We start from the raw sequence: 17403 nt of genomic DNA on the forward strand, positions 1-17403 counted from the left end.
CTTGCTTAAGCAGACTTACTGTACACACACGCTCAATAGCAAACACACTTCTTCACTCTTAAGCACATGGCAAAAATGCCGAGAGCGCCGGATTCACTCAGTCATCACCGTGCAAATTGCCCAGAGGATAGTTTCCTGACCAGGAGGACCAAATGGCTCCAAGGACCCTTCACACGCGTCATTATTATAATTTATTTGGCTTATCTGAGACATGCTTTGGCACATCCTCAGTGTCTGGACTACCAGCCACCTTTCAAACCCCCTTACCACCTTGAGTTTTGCAGGCATTATGAGAAGTTTGGTTGCTGTGACCAAAAAACGGACAACAGTATTGCAATGAGATACTGGGATATAATGGACCTGATGGGTGATGAAGCATATGCGGTGTGCGGTGATTTGGTGAAAGATATTATGTGTCAGGTATGTCTGATCCTTAATTAACAAAAAAATGAAATTCATACTGTAGTAAATTGCATTTTGAATATATTTTAACTAAGTTGTTTTTGAAATGTGAAATGTGTTCTGAAAAGATGCAGTTTCATATTATATTATATTATATTATATTACACAACTATTTGAACAATTAATAATGCACTAAAAGACATTATATTTTATAAGCCTAATATCCTGCAATTGCCTATTGTTCTCTTATAGCTTAACATCAAATCTGAAATGTAAGGGGTATAATTAGTGTTCATTCTTTTTTATTTTTATTTTTTTTTAATAGTTTTGAAGCATTTGCTTTTAACAGCAGAACAGAGTGTAGTCTACCCTTTAAATGCTTAAATTATCTGTTTTTCTCAGTAGCTGATGTACAAACGTGCAGAAATTTACAGTATTTTTTTTTTATTTGTGGTGCTTGGTCAGTCTTATTATTGCTAATACATGTACAAGCATCAGCCCTATCATTGCTCATTCATTTGGTTAGATGTGACCTTTTTTAAAAAAAAAAAAAAAAAAAAAAAAAAAAAAAAAAAAAAAAAAAAAAAATCCAAATCTAAAGTGTGGGTTTGTGCTGCACATTAGTGATACCTCATTTCAGGCTTGTTTAAAAGTTGTTACATTTTAAAGCTTTTTTTGTGTGTGTAGTTTTACTGGTGGAGATTATTTATTTTATATTATAGGGCAGGGGTTCCCTAGTTCTGCTTTTGGAAACCCTACCGTCTTGAAAAGTTTAGCTTCAGTTCTAATTAAATACCCTTGAACCAATTATGCTCTTCAGGAACCCTTGATAATTGCAATCAGGTGTGTTGGAGCAGAGTTGTAACTAGTGTTGTATAGTCGAGACCAGCTAATTCGAGCCAAAGACCATGCCAAATCTGAAAAGGTTGAATTCAGTTATAGACCTGAAGAGCAGGGGTGTCCAATCCTCCTCCTGGAGGGTCAACATCCTGCAGAGTTTAGCTCCAGTCAGCTCCAAAATACTTGCCTGGAAGCTTCTAGTGAGTCTGAAGAACTTGATTAGCTGGTTCAGCTGTGGGTAAGTGGGACTGGAGCTAACTCTGAACCAGAGTGGGCAACTCTGGCCCCTCAAGATCCTTTCCTGCAGAGTTTAGCTCCAGCCTTAATAAAACACAACAATCAAGGTCTTCAGGCGGACCGCTGGCTGAACATCTGATGCATACGGCAGACAAATGTAAAAACACTTCAGGAATTCCGGGAGATGCGTGTCGCGTTCTTTAATGTTCTGCCTGGAAACAAAGATGCTGTGATGCCAAACCCCCTCACAAAAGAAGAAAGCCATAGTAGACTTTCAGTCAACTAAACACTGGATTTTCAAAAGAATGTGAAATATTTAAAGTTCACAGAACAAAATTGTTAAAATACATTAAAGAGTTGTACACACTGGTCTGTTATTGTGGGGACATTTCCACACCCCTTAACATTATGCGGCATGAAATGAAAAGGGATTGGTTGCTTAACTGTCAGTCAAATGGCCTCTTTAAAAAGGCCAAGGTTTCCAGACCTTCTGCTGTCAGTCTGAAGGTCCGGCTATGCGAGACTAAAGCCTTCCACACACTGCACAATTTTTGGCTGTCCCAGATGAAAGACTGGCATTGTGAAACAATTGTGATGATTTCTGTGATCGTGGCTCCTAATCTGTGGTTCTGTGTCGTACAGCATTGGTCTCAAACTCATTTCCTGGAGGGCCACACTTTAGCTCCAACCCTAATCAAACACACCTGATCCAGCTAATCAAGGTCTTCAGGATTACTAGAAACTACCAAGCAGGTGTGAGTTGGAGCTGGTTGGAGCTAACTCTGCAGAGCGGCGGCCCTCTAGGATTTGAGTTTGAGATCTCTGTCGTACAGTAAGAAAGGTTCAAATATGGCCGTTGTCATGGTCTTGCGACCAAAGATAACCTACGATCATTTTCTGACAGTGTCACACAGCGTGTGCTGCCATGACCCACGTTTACCGACCAGCCAATAAAAATGCGACATGAAACCAACATGACATGGCACTAAAACTTTAAATTGCTTACTTCAAGCTCTTATTCCTTTCTCTTTTGCCGCTTCCACTCTTTTTTAGCACACATAAAAACTACAGCTGCCACAGTGTGATTCTTTATGCTCTTTTTGTTTACCACTAGCGCAAGCTGATGACGTTTTATTCTTCTACAATAATGTGCGTTGTAGCCTACGAGTCATTAGGTGTCATCATCGTACAGTTTACATGCATGTCATACCCAAGTTTATTAGATCCATGTCACACAGTGTGATCAGCAATGATCTTATAGGATTGCTAAAATCGTGCAGTGTGTAGAAGGCTTTACGAAAAGGCAGGGTTGCCAAGTTTTTACAACAAAACCCGCTCAATTGCTACTCAAAACTAGCCCAAGGGGTCCCCCATTAAAAATCGCATTCCGCAGGGTAAAATACGCATTTTTTGGCGGGGTAACCCTGGTAAAATTGCATTCCAGTGGATAGTTGCTTCAACCCATGGACATGAACAGTTTTATGGACATGGACATGAAGTAGCCCAACTCCGTGGGAAAACTCCAGATTTGGCAACACTGCTAAAAGGTGACTTTGATCACGATCGGAGCTACATTCTGCAGGAAAGAGTTGCCCGGTCCTGGTCTAAACAATTCAGACCATGTAAATATATTTTCCTTTGGGGCAAAGGTAGGCAAGTTCGGTCCTAGTGAGCCACTGTCCTGCAAAGTTCAGCTCCAGCCCTGAAAAAAACATAATGTTTATTGTCTTAGTAATCCTGAAGATATTTATTAGCTTGCTCAGGTATGTTGGATTAGGGTTGGAGCTAAACTCTGCAGGACAGCAGCTCTTTAGGACAAACTTGCCTACCCCTGCTTTGGGGTGACGAAGACATCAGTGCATCAGTGTTACATAAATTTCTGCAGCGCAGAGATTAAGACACAATAGCACAGAACAGATCGTATGCAAATGTTGACACAGACATGTATCCACAGGGTTGTATTCTTTTGTTTAATACTGTGTTGTTAAAAGCGCTGTATAAATATCGTTGTGTCTTGACTTGACTAAACTAGTACTCAAGCCTGGACTTGGTCTGGAATCCAAGTCCAAAAGCTCCCATGAAAATGGTCTTGGGCTCGGACTCAAGATGCGGAAAATGTAAAAAGTCTAGTTAATTGTAAGACTTGTTTTGCTCTTTCGCAGGAGTGCTCTCCTTATGCCGCACACTTGTTTGATGCTGAAGACCCGTACACTCCAGTGCGGCACCTACCTGGACTGTGCTTTACTTACTGCTCAGACTTCCACAGCAAGTGCCATTCTGTGGTCAAGTATCTAACCAACAGCCATACCCTGCAGGAGACGTGCGAGAAAGACCGCTCGCATTTCTGCAACCTCATTAACCTCGCTGACCAGGACTACTGCTACCCCAACGTCCTGAGGAACAACGACCTGTACAGCAATCTGGGCAAGGTGGTGGAGGACACCAAAGGCTGCCTGCAGCTGTGCTTGACGGAAGTGGCCAATGGGCTGAGGAACCCCGTGCTGATGGTCCACAGTGGAGATGATACCCACCGCATGTTCGTAGCAGAGCAAATTGGCTTCGTATGGGTGTATCTGAAAGACGGCAGTCGCTTAGAGCAGCCCTTTCTAGACATTAGCGGGGAGGTGTTGACTACACAGTGGCTGGGAGATGAAAGAGGTTTCCTTGGTCTCGCCTTCCATCCGAAGTACAGAAACAATGGGCGCTTCTTCATTTACTACTCCATTTTGATCAACGGCAAGCTGGAGAAAATTCGCATCAGCGAGATGAAGGTCTCGGCTTATGACATGAACGTGGCAGACCCCCATTCAGAGAGGTTAATAGGTTTGATCCATGTTGTTATGCACAAACGTGTTAAGGGAATAGTTCACCCAAAAATGAGAAATATATTATATTGTCACCTAAAGTAATCCCATATTTGTGTGCTGTTATTATTTCTATAGAACTAAAAATCTTCTCTCAGCTTTTTACATAAAATATTCACCGTCAACATGATGGTCAAGTCTCAAAAATGCTTCAGATTTTTAAATTATATCTCATGTCAAGCTGCATGCTAAAGACATCAAACCACATTGGTTCTTTCATGTCACATGACCAAATGAAGTTAAAACTTGTCATGCAAAGCAATCATATTGCTTTAAAAGACTTAGAATATTGTGCATTATTGTGGTACAGATCTTTTTTTGGGTGTTCTTATGTTTTTTTGTGTGAACTATCCCTTTAAGTTGATGGTAGACTTGGAATAGTAGGCTATTTTAATGCGAATTTCCTCATGATTTTTTCTTGAAAGTTCTACTCTGTATCTACAGAGTTCTTCTTGAGATTGAGGAGCCAGCTGCGAACCATAATGGTGGGCAGCTTCTTTTTGGTCTGGACGGATATCTATACATCTTTACAGGGGATGGTGGAAAAGCAGGAGACCCTTTTGGCAAGTTTGGAAATTCCCAGAACAGGTAAGGACAGTTTTTAAACTCACAAAATTGAAACATTCAACAATAATTGGTGTAGAATTAATTGTGTGAGTGTCACAAATCATGCGTAGTGTCACAAATCATGCGTAGTGCTTTGATAAAACTCTTTCCAGTAACTCCCTCGCAGACACTTTATCATAAAAGCTTTCTCTGCTATGCAAATATATTTCAGATCAGCATTGTTAGGAAAAGTGCTTCGGATTGATGTGGATGGTAGCAGTGTAGATGGGAAGCCCTATAAGATTCCTCCAGACAATCCCTTTGTCGGAGACCCTGATGCGAAGCCAGAAGTCTATGCCTACGGTGTGAGGAATATGTGGCGCTGCTCAGTGGATCGAGGGGATCCGCTCACCGGTTACGGGAAAGGGAGAATATTCTGTGGCGATGTGGGTCAAAATCGATATGAGGAGGTTGATATCATTGTGAAGGGAGGAAACTATGGATGGAGGGCCAAAGAAGGCTTTGAATGCTTTGATATGAAATTATGCCAGAACTCTTCTCTAGGTGAGCTGGATTGCAGAATAACCACACACATATTTGGGTCAGAGAAAATGACAGATCAAATGTAGCATTCCAAAAATTTTACTGCTCAACGGAACTGGTCACTGGAAAATTTCATTCCACTGGCCAGTCAATAAATGTGCGTTCCTGATTTTTGGAGATCGTTATTTTTGAGCATTTCAGGTTAAATTAATAGTTTAAAACCGTCATTTACTCTCATGTCATTCTTGAGCAGAATATCTAAGTTTTTGTTTTTTATACAAGGAAAGTTGATGATTTATACTGCAGAACTCCCCCCCAAAAAACAGCATAAACATATCATAAAACTTGTTCCCCAATCTTGAATTTTATTACATCTTTGATTTCAAGTCTTCTAAAGTCTATGATAGACTTGGGTGTGAAAATACATTTATCGTCTTTTCCAATGCATAGCTCACCAGTCTTATTTAAGGTTGCATTTTTCAAACTAGTCAAACTGCAATTTGTTACATGACACAAGAAACTGTGAGGATTGGTGACAGTGAGGTCTAATGTAGTGCAGTGAGTCTAAATTCAGTATAAAATAATGCCTGGTCCTCAGTGTTAACTTAAAGGAGAAGTTCACTTCCAAAAAAAAAAAAAGTCCCAGGCAATGTACTCACCCCCTTGTCTTCCAAGATGTTCGTATCTTTCTTTCTTAAGTCGTAAAGAAATCATGTTTTCTGAGGAAAACATTTCAGCATTTTTCTCCGTATAATGGACTGATATGGTGCCCCAAGTTTGAACTTTGAAAATGCAGTTTAAACGATCAGCTTCAAACGATCACAAATGCGGTTGTAAACAATCCCAGCGGAGGAAGAAGGGTCTTGTCGAGTGAAACGATCAGTTATTTTCATTAAAACATACAATTACTTTTTTAATCAAACCCTCATCTAGCTCTTCCTGAACTCATATTCTGTTTCAAGACAGTTAGTGTATGTCGAAAAACTCCAATCATATTTTCTCCCTCAACTTCAAAATCATTTCAAAATCATCCTACATCACTGCAGATAAACCGACCCAGTCTTTGCAAAGTGAACATGCAAAGAAGATCAAACACCCTTAACAAAAAAAAGTAAAACAGCGATATAAGACGATTTTGAAGTTGAGGAAGAACATGAGATAAGTCCCTTCTTCCTCGGCTGGGATCATTTACAACCACATTTGGGATCATCTGAAACCGCATTTTGGAAATTCAACCTTGGGGCACCATAGAAGTGCACTATATGGAGAAAAATACTGAAATGTTTTCCTCAAAAAAAAAAAAAAAATTCTTTACGACTGAAGAAAGAAAGACATGAACATCTTAGATGACAAGACGTGAGTACATTATCTAAACATTTTTGTTCTGAAAGTGGACTTCTTTAAAACTATATTAAGACTTGTTATATATTACACAAGTTACATGGATAAAATTTTAGATTTTTTTCTGTCCTTTCTAGAGTTTGACAGTATCTTATTATGTAGAAAGCAGGTTGTACATTCTGTATTCATAAAACATCTAATTTTGTGTATTATATAAGAAAAAGAATAATTCAGGATCACAGTTACACAAACGGTGAGAAACTAATAACAGAAGGTTCTTTTTAGGATAAAATTTAATGAAACGGCTTAATTTAATTTTGAGTAAGTACTAGTGGTGGGCGTTGGTGTTGTTTTTTTTGTTGTTGTTTTGCTAGTCTCACAGTTTTTAACCTGACTTTGCCTTTATATGAATCAGAATCAGCAAGAAACAGTTGCAGAATCACACAATTTTAATTACAGTCCAAACAAACATGCTGCATATACCATGAGCAGTTTTTAATGTTAATTAGAGCAAAAACAAAATTGTCTGACCTTAGCTTTGTGAAATTATGCTACATAAAACATATCTGAACGAAACAAAAAATAGCAGTCGGACTGAATGAGAATGCATATTCACTCTCTGACAGCAGGTGGCGCTTGTGGAACAGCAGCAATATAACGTTTCTTCTGTTACTGCTGTAAACGAAGCAGCGCTGCGCTTTTAAATACTACATTAATATGCAGTATACAGAAATGAGATCAAACTTTTACATTGACAGACACGTTCATATATAAGTTCACTATTCACGATTTTCTTCTAATATTTTGCTTAAGATGAAGCAAGTTTGCTCTGCCATCTTTTTGTCTGTTTCAGCATCTCTGGCTTCTGTTAACACCCATTTGGTTTATTTACCCAGTTAAAGAAATATTTTTATGTTGTTGTACCTGATCTCATGACAAAAACGTAGCTTTGGAAACTTTTTCACAAGATGTGAAATACATACCAATAAGTACATGCAGTATCACTGCAGTTTCCAACAGAAATGAATACTAGAGGCAGTAAAACAGCAAGTAATTGTTTTTGTACACAGTTACGATTACAGCTCCATATGTTTTGGTTTCCAAACATAACAAGCTTGGTCGGTGGCTCAGTCGGCACGGAACTGGACTTAAGATGCGGAATCCTTGGGGACGAATCCCATGAAAACCATGACTCACAATGAAAGCTCTGAAAGATGAGAGATCAAAAAACAAGCTAAAATGACATGCTTGCGATTGCATTTTTTACGTCACGTTTGCTTTTGCTCATACCATCAGGTAGGTTTAGGTGTAGTGCAGATGGTACATCGTGGAGCATTAGAGTTATAGCACCACTCAACAGACACTCAACAACACACTCTTAAAAATAAAGGTTCTTTATTGGCATCAGTGGTTCTATGATGAACCTTGAACATCCATGGAACCTTTCAAATGCAAAAAAAGGTTCTTTATAGTGGAAAAAGGTTTTTTAGATTTAGATTGAAATGTTCTTCAAAATGGTTCTTTCAGGAACTGTTCACTGAAAGATTCTTCAGTGGTTCTTCTATGGCATCACTGCAAAAACACCCTCTTGAAACCTTTATTTTTAAGAGTGTACCATATGTATGTTCATCTGTTCTGGCGGAAAAATAAACAAAAAAGAACTATTTTTACCACCACTCAGTGGACATTTAACATCTTGCGTAAAAGTTCCCACTGGTACGTTTTAGGCATGAGATCAGGTTGGTGCTGTGTTTTTTTAAACGTTTATACCGCGTGTATAGTTCAAACCGTTTTACTATTTTAACCGGTATATATCGCCCAGCACTAGTACTAAGTATATAATGAACAAACTAATTTCTTTAAACATTGTTTTAATTACACAAATCCTGTTGTAGCCCACAAACATATTTTGTTTTTATAGATGACATTCTTCCGATATTTGCCTATGGACACCATGTTGGGAAATCCGTAACTGGAGGTTACGTGTACAGAGGATGTGAATCACCCAACCTCAATGGTCTTTATATTTTTGGAGACTTTATGAGTGGGTAAGGACTATCTCTTAAAATATTGTCTTTCTAACTGTCTTTCATGCATAATCAACTCTCAATTAGACCTATAAAGTTACAGCTCATGAGAGTCATTTTAAGGGTAGTCGGTCACTAGTTTTTCTTAAAATATGTCTGGGAGAAATGACAGTTCGAGCTTTTGTTCCTATTCAGACGATTAATGGCTCTGGAGGAGGATAAGAAATCTGGGAGTTGGAAGGAAAAGAATGTGTGTATGGGTGACACTAAAACCTGCTCTTTTCCCGGCCTTATAAATCAGCACCACAAGTTCATCATCTCATTTGCAGAGGATGAAGCGGGTGGGTTTGTGCAGAGTACTGCAAATGTGAACTATAAATATGACAGCAATTATGCTGCTGAAAAGCATTCATACTATATTTGTTTTTTTCTTAAAGGAGAACTTTATTTTCTGGCAACCTCCTACCCAAGTGCAATGTCTCCTTTTGGCACGCTTTACAAATTCATGGATCCATCCAGGTAGGTATATTTTGCGACATCTGGATACATTTTCACTTAAACACATTCCTACAGTTTCACAGACAAGGCTTAAGCCTAGTCTTAGACTAAAATGTAAGTCTAAGCTTTTTCAACTGAAAGAAACTGGCACTGATTTTAAAATATATCATGCCTTTGTTTTGTCTTAAGATGGACACCAGTAATGTTTTTTACTTTCATAAAGGCACATTTCTAAAAAATTACTTAAATGTCCTAATTAAGATATGGCCTAATCCTGGATTATTCTAAGCCCTGTCTGTAAAACCAGGCCATTGTCTTGCAAATGAAGGTGGTATCAATATATATCAATATGCAGACACGTAGTACGAGTCGTCAAAATGTATTATTGCCTAATCTGTCACTGTATAACCAATCATGGACAAATTCCCCTTTAAAAGAGTTCTCAGAATGTAACAGATAAGTCTCAGTTAAGACATCATGCTGGGAGACAGAAGGACTACAGGACGTGTCAGTCTAAGCGTCACACGGTCTATATTCCTTCGGAATCTTGGAATCTGTTGCGCATGCTTTCACCAAATGGTTTCCATCCAGACTTCTGGAAATCTGCTATCATCTATCTATCACAGATCATAAATACTAATCAGTAATAACTTAATGATTTGTTCATGCTGTTCTGTGAGATAGGGGGGGCTGATGTATGGAAATGTCTATTTTATTTTATTCTATTACACTGTATTTAAAATAACTTGAATCTAGTAAAAGATAAATAACTGACAAAATGATTTTTAAAGACTGGAATAACAACATAAAGAACCTAACATAATCTTTTTGATGTTTTAAATAATCAACTGATGAATAAATCAAGAGTCAACCAGCAAGAATACGGCAGATTATCGGCACATCTGAAATCAATCTCGCTAATAGCAATACCGTACATTAATCCCAGCTGTTCTGTTTTCTTGATCCCTTCTTAAATTGCCAAGTGGGGGAAAAAAAACAGGTGCATTACAGATAAGAACAGTAGAAAGTCATTGTCCTCACATACACACACAACGTTGTATATACATTTACTTTGAAACAATTACAATGCCCTTTCAAATTTCTTTTTTACCCAGCGGCACTAAAGGAGGCCTACATTTTTAAGGTTAATGGAGTTATTTCCTCTGCATCCCCTCTGTCTGTCTTTGTTTACAGGAGGGCTCCTCCAGGAAAATGCAAATACAAGCCACTTCCCGTAAAGGTCAGAGGAAAGAAAGTGCCATTCACACCTAGAGAATGTAAGAATATTTTACATCCTAAACAATTATTGGCCTTGGTCTACTTATACTTACAAAAAAAATGGAATTTTAGGGTTTTGACTTCAAAATTTGACATGTTGTTTGTGTGTGTGTCTTTTTTTGTAATTGTTTGTGAAATTCACTAGCAATCTTTGAGTGAAAATTGTTCATTTATTTTATTATTTTTGTACATTTCACCTTGCAGAATCTGCAAAATAAGAGGGATCATACAAAGTGCATGGCATTTTTATTTAGTACTGACCTGAATAAGATATTTCACTTAAAAGACGTTTATATATACAGTGGTCCACAAGAGAAAATAATAGTTGAATTTATAAAAATGACCCAGTCAAGTGTTTACATGCACTTGATTCTTAATGTTATTACCTGAATAATCCACAGCTTTTTTTTTGGTTTAGTGATAGTTTTTCATGTTTTCATGAGTCCTTTGTTTGTCCTGAACAGTTAAACTGAACAGTAAAACGGACAGAATTTGAAATCTGACCTTGTTTCATATCAAACTTAAAGCACAAAGCTTATTACGATTTATTGGATGGGAGATGTGCTACAATGTTTCATTCATTAACTGAAAACAGGCTAATAATCAATTCTAGGGATTTAAGAAACAATACCGTTTCATAAAAATGAGAAACGATTAAAATCGAGAAATTGATTCTTCTTTTTCTATTTCTCATTAAGATTGTCAAGAAAATCATTTTTTGACTCATTGAAATGAGTGTTGTGTAACAGAATTGCCTGAAGACTTTTTTTATTCTTTTTTAAGTGACCGTGCTTGGCATAAGCGAAACACCTACAAGATCACCACTGGAAAAGATCATACTACCCACTAAACCACCAGGCACGCGCCAGCCCACAAGGGCCAAAGCCACCACATCTGTACGGAGGAAAAAAATCCCAGGCAAAACCACTGCGGCAAAGTTGCGCCAAGAAAAGGCAAAAAAGACAACTCAGGCAAAGGAGAAGCAAATAAACGTGAGCACAAAAACACTAAAGAAGTTTCCTCCCAACAAGAAATCAATGTTACAAACCAAGAAGGACAGAAAACCAACAGTAAAGCCATCTCACAATCCCAAACTGTCCATAAAAGGAGCTCCGCAAAGAAAGAAACCCAAACCGCTCAAACCAACAAAGCCCAATGTCTGGCTACAGAAGGTTAAAAAGACTGAAAAAGAGGTGAAGAAACCCATGAAGAACAAACCTAAGGTGACTGTTCCTAAAAAGAATCAAGACAACAGCAAAAAGACTAAAAAAAGCCCTCTTACAAAAATACAGAAAAGTGTTTAAATAAGCCATGCGTGTGGTGTAGTAATTAGACGGTAGTAATATAGTGCAGTAATGAGAATTCAAAGATATCCTGTTCAGACAATGTATCGATTAAATAGTAGCTTTGAGGTCAGTCAGATGTGTGATATGAGAGAGCAAAAAGAAAACCACAAAAGTTATGCGCCAACAGCTGATTTTGTTTAACATGCAACACCGAAGCATTCTTTAAATGTTGGTCTTATTTTTGGAATGTGGTTAAGTAATTAGTTTGGGGCAATGAACTTTATTTTAGATCAAAACTACAATTAAAAGGAGAAATTCTAAAAAAAAAAAAAAAATGCTTTTGAAAGCATTTCTTAAACATAACTCTTTGAAACTAAAATACATTGCACTGTAAAATGTGCTAATTTCATGACATACCTAAGAAAGTCCAAAATACACATTTTGAAATGTAAACCCAAAGCGGCACTGCTTTGCCTTTAATAGACACAGACAGAAGGCAAACCTATATATACCGTGCTAAAGTCTTTGTTGGTGCAAGTAAAAATGGTTCATTAAAATGTTTTGGCTTGCTTACAGTAAAATTATTTTTAATGCAGATGTAAACTAAGTATATACAAGACACCCTTGGTGTTTGAAACGCTAGGTTAACTACAAAAGTAATTTAAGAACCACTATTGCTTAACAGGTTTTAAAAAATCATTTTTTTTTAATCCAAATGAAAATTTTCTGTATTAAAAAGCGTTTTTTTAATTTTCAAATATGAAGGCATATTATACATGAACATATTTGCATATTACAACTTTTGATGATGAACGTCTGAGCTTTTGCTAATTGTTATTTAATAAAACACTTGTGCTTTTAAGTGAACATGAGGTTTGCCCTTTTTTAGATAAAGTCACCCATGAAGTGCACGGAAAAAGATTTTCAAACACTTTCTGCAACATTTAACAAAAATGGGTCTATTTACATTTTACCCCAGCCACATAAAAGACATTTTCCAGAGCATGTCAAAAACTCCAAACAGAGCGTAATGTACGGTGTTAACTGCCATCATGTAACTGACAACATCCTGTCAAAACAAAAACCTATCCATCATTTAAGAGTCTAATCATCTTAACCCAAAAGGCTGTTCAGTGCTTGTTTTCAGGTAAGCTTCATCACAGCAAAAATTCCCTTGGATACCTAAACTATCTCAACTATGCATCTTACATTATTGAACAGATTTCTGGGCTATTTGGCAACCCAGCGCTGAGTAAATATTAAACAGAACACATGATGGGTTATTTTGACCGATCCTGTTGGGTTTCATACATTAACCCATTTGCTGGGTTGTTTTTTAAAATGGGTTAGGCAACCTATCAAAGGTTTTTTATTTGAAATAATAAAAAAGTACTCTAAAATCTGTTTTATATATATAGGCATATATATATCAGGCAGGAACAGTTCATATACACTGCCCTCCAAAAGTTTGGAAAAGCCCTAGAAAAGTGGGGATTTGAACAATATTGGCATGAATCCTTTTTGATTTGTGATAATTTTGCACTGATAAGGGACAACACAAACTACAAAAACGTATTTTATTACATAAACAGTTTATACATAGAAATATCCAATAGCAGCTATTACAGCTCTGCATAATCTGGGCCTAAATTCATTGTATTCTAAACTTAACTGGCAATCAGTTGTTGAAGCTATTAAGGTGTGCTGACCCAAAACTCTTTTAAAAACCTGGGCCAAGTTTAAACCATTAACCAGGCATCACAGCTGGCAAAGGGGCATGTCTGACTTTGGGACATTAGCTAGTTAAACCTTGCCTTGCTGCCAAGCTTCTCTTCGCGCAGCGGTGATCCATTAAAAAAAAAAAAAGGCCTCTGGTCTCCTTTCCCACGTACTGCCAGACCGGAAACGTTAGCTTTAGCCGTTATGCTTTTTCAGCTAGTGTCTTCGGTTCTCTTTGAGTGTAAATCTGGTGAATGCTGCATTTGTAGAAGGTAAGCACTCCAAGCAGACTTTAATGGTGATATACATTTAAAGGAGAAGTCCACTTCCAGAACAATATTTTATAAATAATGTACTCACCCCCTTGTCCTCCAAGATGTTTATGTCTTTTTATCTTCAGTCGTAATGAAATTATGTTTTTTAAGGAAAGCATTTCAGGATTTTTCTCCATATAATGGACTTCTATGGTGTCCCCGATTTTGAACTTCCAAAATGCAGTTTAAATGCAGCTTCAAAGGGCTCTAAACGATCCCAGCCAAGGAAGAAGGATCTTATCTAGCGAAACAATCGGTCATTTTTTTCAAAAAATTAAAATTTGTATACTTTTTAAGCACAAAAGCTTGTGTAGCACAGGCTCTGGGATGCGCGACCATGACGCTACGTACTACAGAATCACATCAAAAGGTCACGTACAACTCACCAACTGACTTGCTGATTCTTTCCAACAGTGGAATAAATATGGTCCATTCTTGACAGCATTGAGATTCCTGCTCCGTTGGCAGTGGCATTTTCCACACGTGCACCACCATGTCTCATTTGAACATGGTCTGCCCGAGACTTGAGAGACTTGTGTCCCCGCAGTAGCCTCCTCTGTCTAAGTTCATCGTCTGTGTACTCTGGCTCAAAAAGGTAATTTTCTCCTACAACTTCAGAATCGTCCAACATCGTTGTACCTTTTGTTTGTAAACAGCGTTTGACTTACTTGCACTTCATTAGTCTTTGCACGTGTAGTACATAGCGTCGTGGACGAGCATCCCAGAGCTAGTGTTACACAAGCTTTTGTGCTTAAAAAGTATAACATTTTTTTTTTCAAAAATTCAATTTTTCAAAAAAATTGTTTCACTAGATAAGACCTTTCTTCCTCGGCTGGGATCATTTAGAGCCCTTTAAAGCTGCATTTTGGAAGTTGAAAATCGGGGGCACCACCGAAGTCCATTATATGGAGAAAAGTCCCGAAATGCTTTCCTTAAAAATCATAATTTATTTTTACGACTGAAGACAGAAAGACATGAACATCTTGGATGACAAGGGGGTGAGTAAATTATTTGTAAATTGTTGTTCTGGAGGTGGACTTCTCTTTTAATCAAAAAAAGGAAAAATGTGAGGCTACAGAGTATTTTGTATTTATAATTCGAAAGGAATACAATGTAATACAAATCTTAATGTCATTCAGGACATTTCCTGTCAAATAAGTTTTTTTTTCTCAGAACAGAATACAGAATAACCGTTGACAAATGTATCTAATTTTTACCAGTTTAGCACATACTACCCAACATTGGGTTACAATGACCCAGCGCTGAGGGGATTCTTCTTTTTATTTTTCATTTGCTAAGTTACAGAAAAACTACCCAGCACCTGGGTAAAAAAATATTTTAAAAAAATAACCCAATAAAATGGCCCAATAAGCTGAACCCAGCATTTAGGTTAAAAAAATAACCCAGCATTTGTTGTTGTTGTTGTTGTTGTTGTTTAAGTACAGAAAAACTACCCAGCACCTGGGTAAAAAATATTTAAAAAATAACCCAATAAAATGAGCCAACAAGCTGAACCCAGCATTTTTTAGAGTGTATATAAATGCACATATTTGCCTAGTTACTGTATTTGCTGTGCTTGTATTGTATTGTGATGCATCTAATGGTCTTGCATGTGTATATTAAGGTGATTACGGATCTTAAGTATTTAAGGTAAAATGATAAGTTTTTATCTATTATAAATTATTTACTAAACAAACTGTTGCTTCATGAAAACACCCTTTATAATAAATCCAGTTGGTCCTTCCTCATACATGAAATACCTTGTCTTTTAAGGAGAGGTTGCTGTAAAGGGAAAAATATTTGGGTCTTTGGCATCACAATGTTTGAAAAGCCCTAACTATCCAGTGCTTTTAGGAAATTTTCTTATCAAATCATGTTTATTCTTTTTAATACTGACTATTACTATGACTGCTGTCATCTTTTAAAAGCCAAAAGCCAAAAAAATAAAATAAAATAAAATCTATATTTATGCCTGTAATGCATCACCTATATATTATAGATATTTTTGTACATTTTCTAATAGCTGCTCTCAAATTAAGTACGTTTCAGAATAAGCTTTTTGTAGATTATGTTGATTTTTAACTACACTGACATGCCTACAACGCGAGGATCACAAACAATGTTGAAAAAATGTTAAAAGTCTATGTTCTCACCTACAGAGCTTTACTGTATCCTGTAATTATAGCACAGGTTATGGGCATACCGTTACGAAAGTTTCTAAAGACATGCTGGAACTAGATTATTTGTATTCATGGCAAGCAAAAGCTAATAACCAGGTTTCAAAAAGCCACCACACGACATATTCGTTTGACAGAAATCCTAAGGATTTGTCTAGGAGATTGGCTGAAGGTGATGATTTGTTGGACTGGTGAAAAGATCAGTCAAGTTCACTTCCATGCAATTTTTGTACCTTGAGATCTTTGTAGTTTAAAAGGGGCCCACAGATTGTGTCCCGGTGACGTCTAGGAGATTGCCTAAAGGTGATGATATGTCAGACTGATGAAAACAGCACTGAGGTTCTCTTCTATGCAAATCTTGCACGTGAGATCTTTGTAGTCTAAGGGGCCCCAAGATTGTCCAGGAAATAAGCCCTGGGTTGTATTGCACAATTTTAAGGGTCTTCAGAACTAAAACAGCTTGTGGTGACTGGTTAAAGTGAGTGCCTGAAGCATGCTGGAAAATATTTTCATTTGGTTCTCTGCTACTCTTATGGGTCTTTTTAGTCTATATTTCTATCATCAAGTTTACATGTTCAAACATGCATGTTAATTAGGTTGAGACTCAAAGTACTCTAATTTTGTAGTTCCTTCAACTTTATGATAATTTTAAAAAATCTAAGGGTAGATAGAGCAAGTTGTTTGCTGTGTATTTGTACTATGGCATCTTCAAATAACATGCACCTGTCTACACTCAAAAATGATGACAAGCAATGCCATAGTATGGCCTCCAAGAAAAATCATACTGGCGACTATACTTTAGATAGTCATTTCGAATAGGTTTTCTTAAACTTTTGAATTAGGGACGCAAAAAATGTTGAGGCACTGCAGTTTGAGAAATTCTGATTAAGTGGACACTTTTGTCTAAACCAACCAGTCTGACTGAAGATATTTTGAAGAAAACTAGCAACCAAACAGTTTCAATGACCATTGAGGAAAAAAAGCACTGAAACACTTCTAAAAATATCCTCTTTTATGTTTTATGTTTTCTCTGAGCATATAATCATTTTTCATTGGTTCTTTCATTGGTTGTTTGAGTTCGTTGCATTGAAACAGTTTTAGACATAGTTATATGCAATGCTGGGTAGATTCATTTTAGTATGTTACTGATACAGAATATGTGATGAAAATTTTAGTTAATAAGATTACTCATTTTAGGTAATGTATTCTGACTACTTTTTAGATTACTTTTTACCTTGTTTCAAACTTGTTTCCATTCATAATCAGTATTAAAACATTATTTGGAATTACTTGTTTTATATATCGTGTTTTCCCACCAAATTAAGAAGGAT

At 37.0% G+C, this 17403-nt stretch overlaps 1 protein-coding gene across 1 annotated transcript; it reads left to right on the forward strand.

Annotated features, from left to right (window-relative positions):
- hhipl2 (HHIP-like 2) lies at positions 1 to 12127 on the forward strand. The gene is made up of 9 exons (XM_051133899.1): positions 1 to 420; positions 3642 to 4294; positions 4788 to 4931; positions 5122 to 5453; positions 8695 to 8821; positions 8996 to 9141; positions 9238 to 9319; positions 10493 to 10575; positions 11360 to 12127. Exons 1-9 carry the CDS (start codon positions 67 to 69, stop codon positions 11878 to 11880), a joined length of 2442 nt encoding a protein of 813 aa, XP_050989856.1. The 5' UTR covers positions 1 to 66; the 3' UTR covers positions 11881 to 12127.
- Positions 12128 to 17403: the final 5276 nt, after the last annotated feature.

The sequence above is a fragment of the Labeo rohita genome, chromosome 17 (assembly GCF_022985175.1).
Source record: "Labeo rohita strain BAU-BD-2019 chromosome 17, IGBB_LRoh.1.0, whole genome shotgun sequence".
Taxonomy (NCBI): Eukaryota; Metazoa; Chordata; class Actinopteri; order Cypriniformes; family Cyprinidae; genus Labeo; species Labeo rohita.

Coding starts and splice junctions, on each gene's coding strand:
- hhipl2 (XM_051133899.1), top strand. CDS start 67: ATGGCAAAAATGCCGAGAGCGCCGGATTCACTCAGTCATCACCGTGCA. Junction 9,320..10,492: donor AAATTCATGGATCCATCCAG/GTAGGTATATTT, acceptor CTTTGTTTACAG/GAGGGCTCCTCCAGGAAAAT. Junction 10,576..11,359: donor GCCATTCACACCTAGAGAAT/GTAAGAATATTT, acceptor TTCTTTTTTAAG/TGACCGTGCTTGGCATAAGC.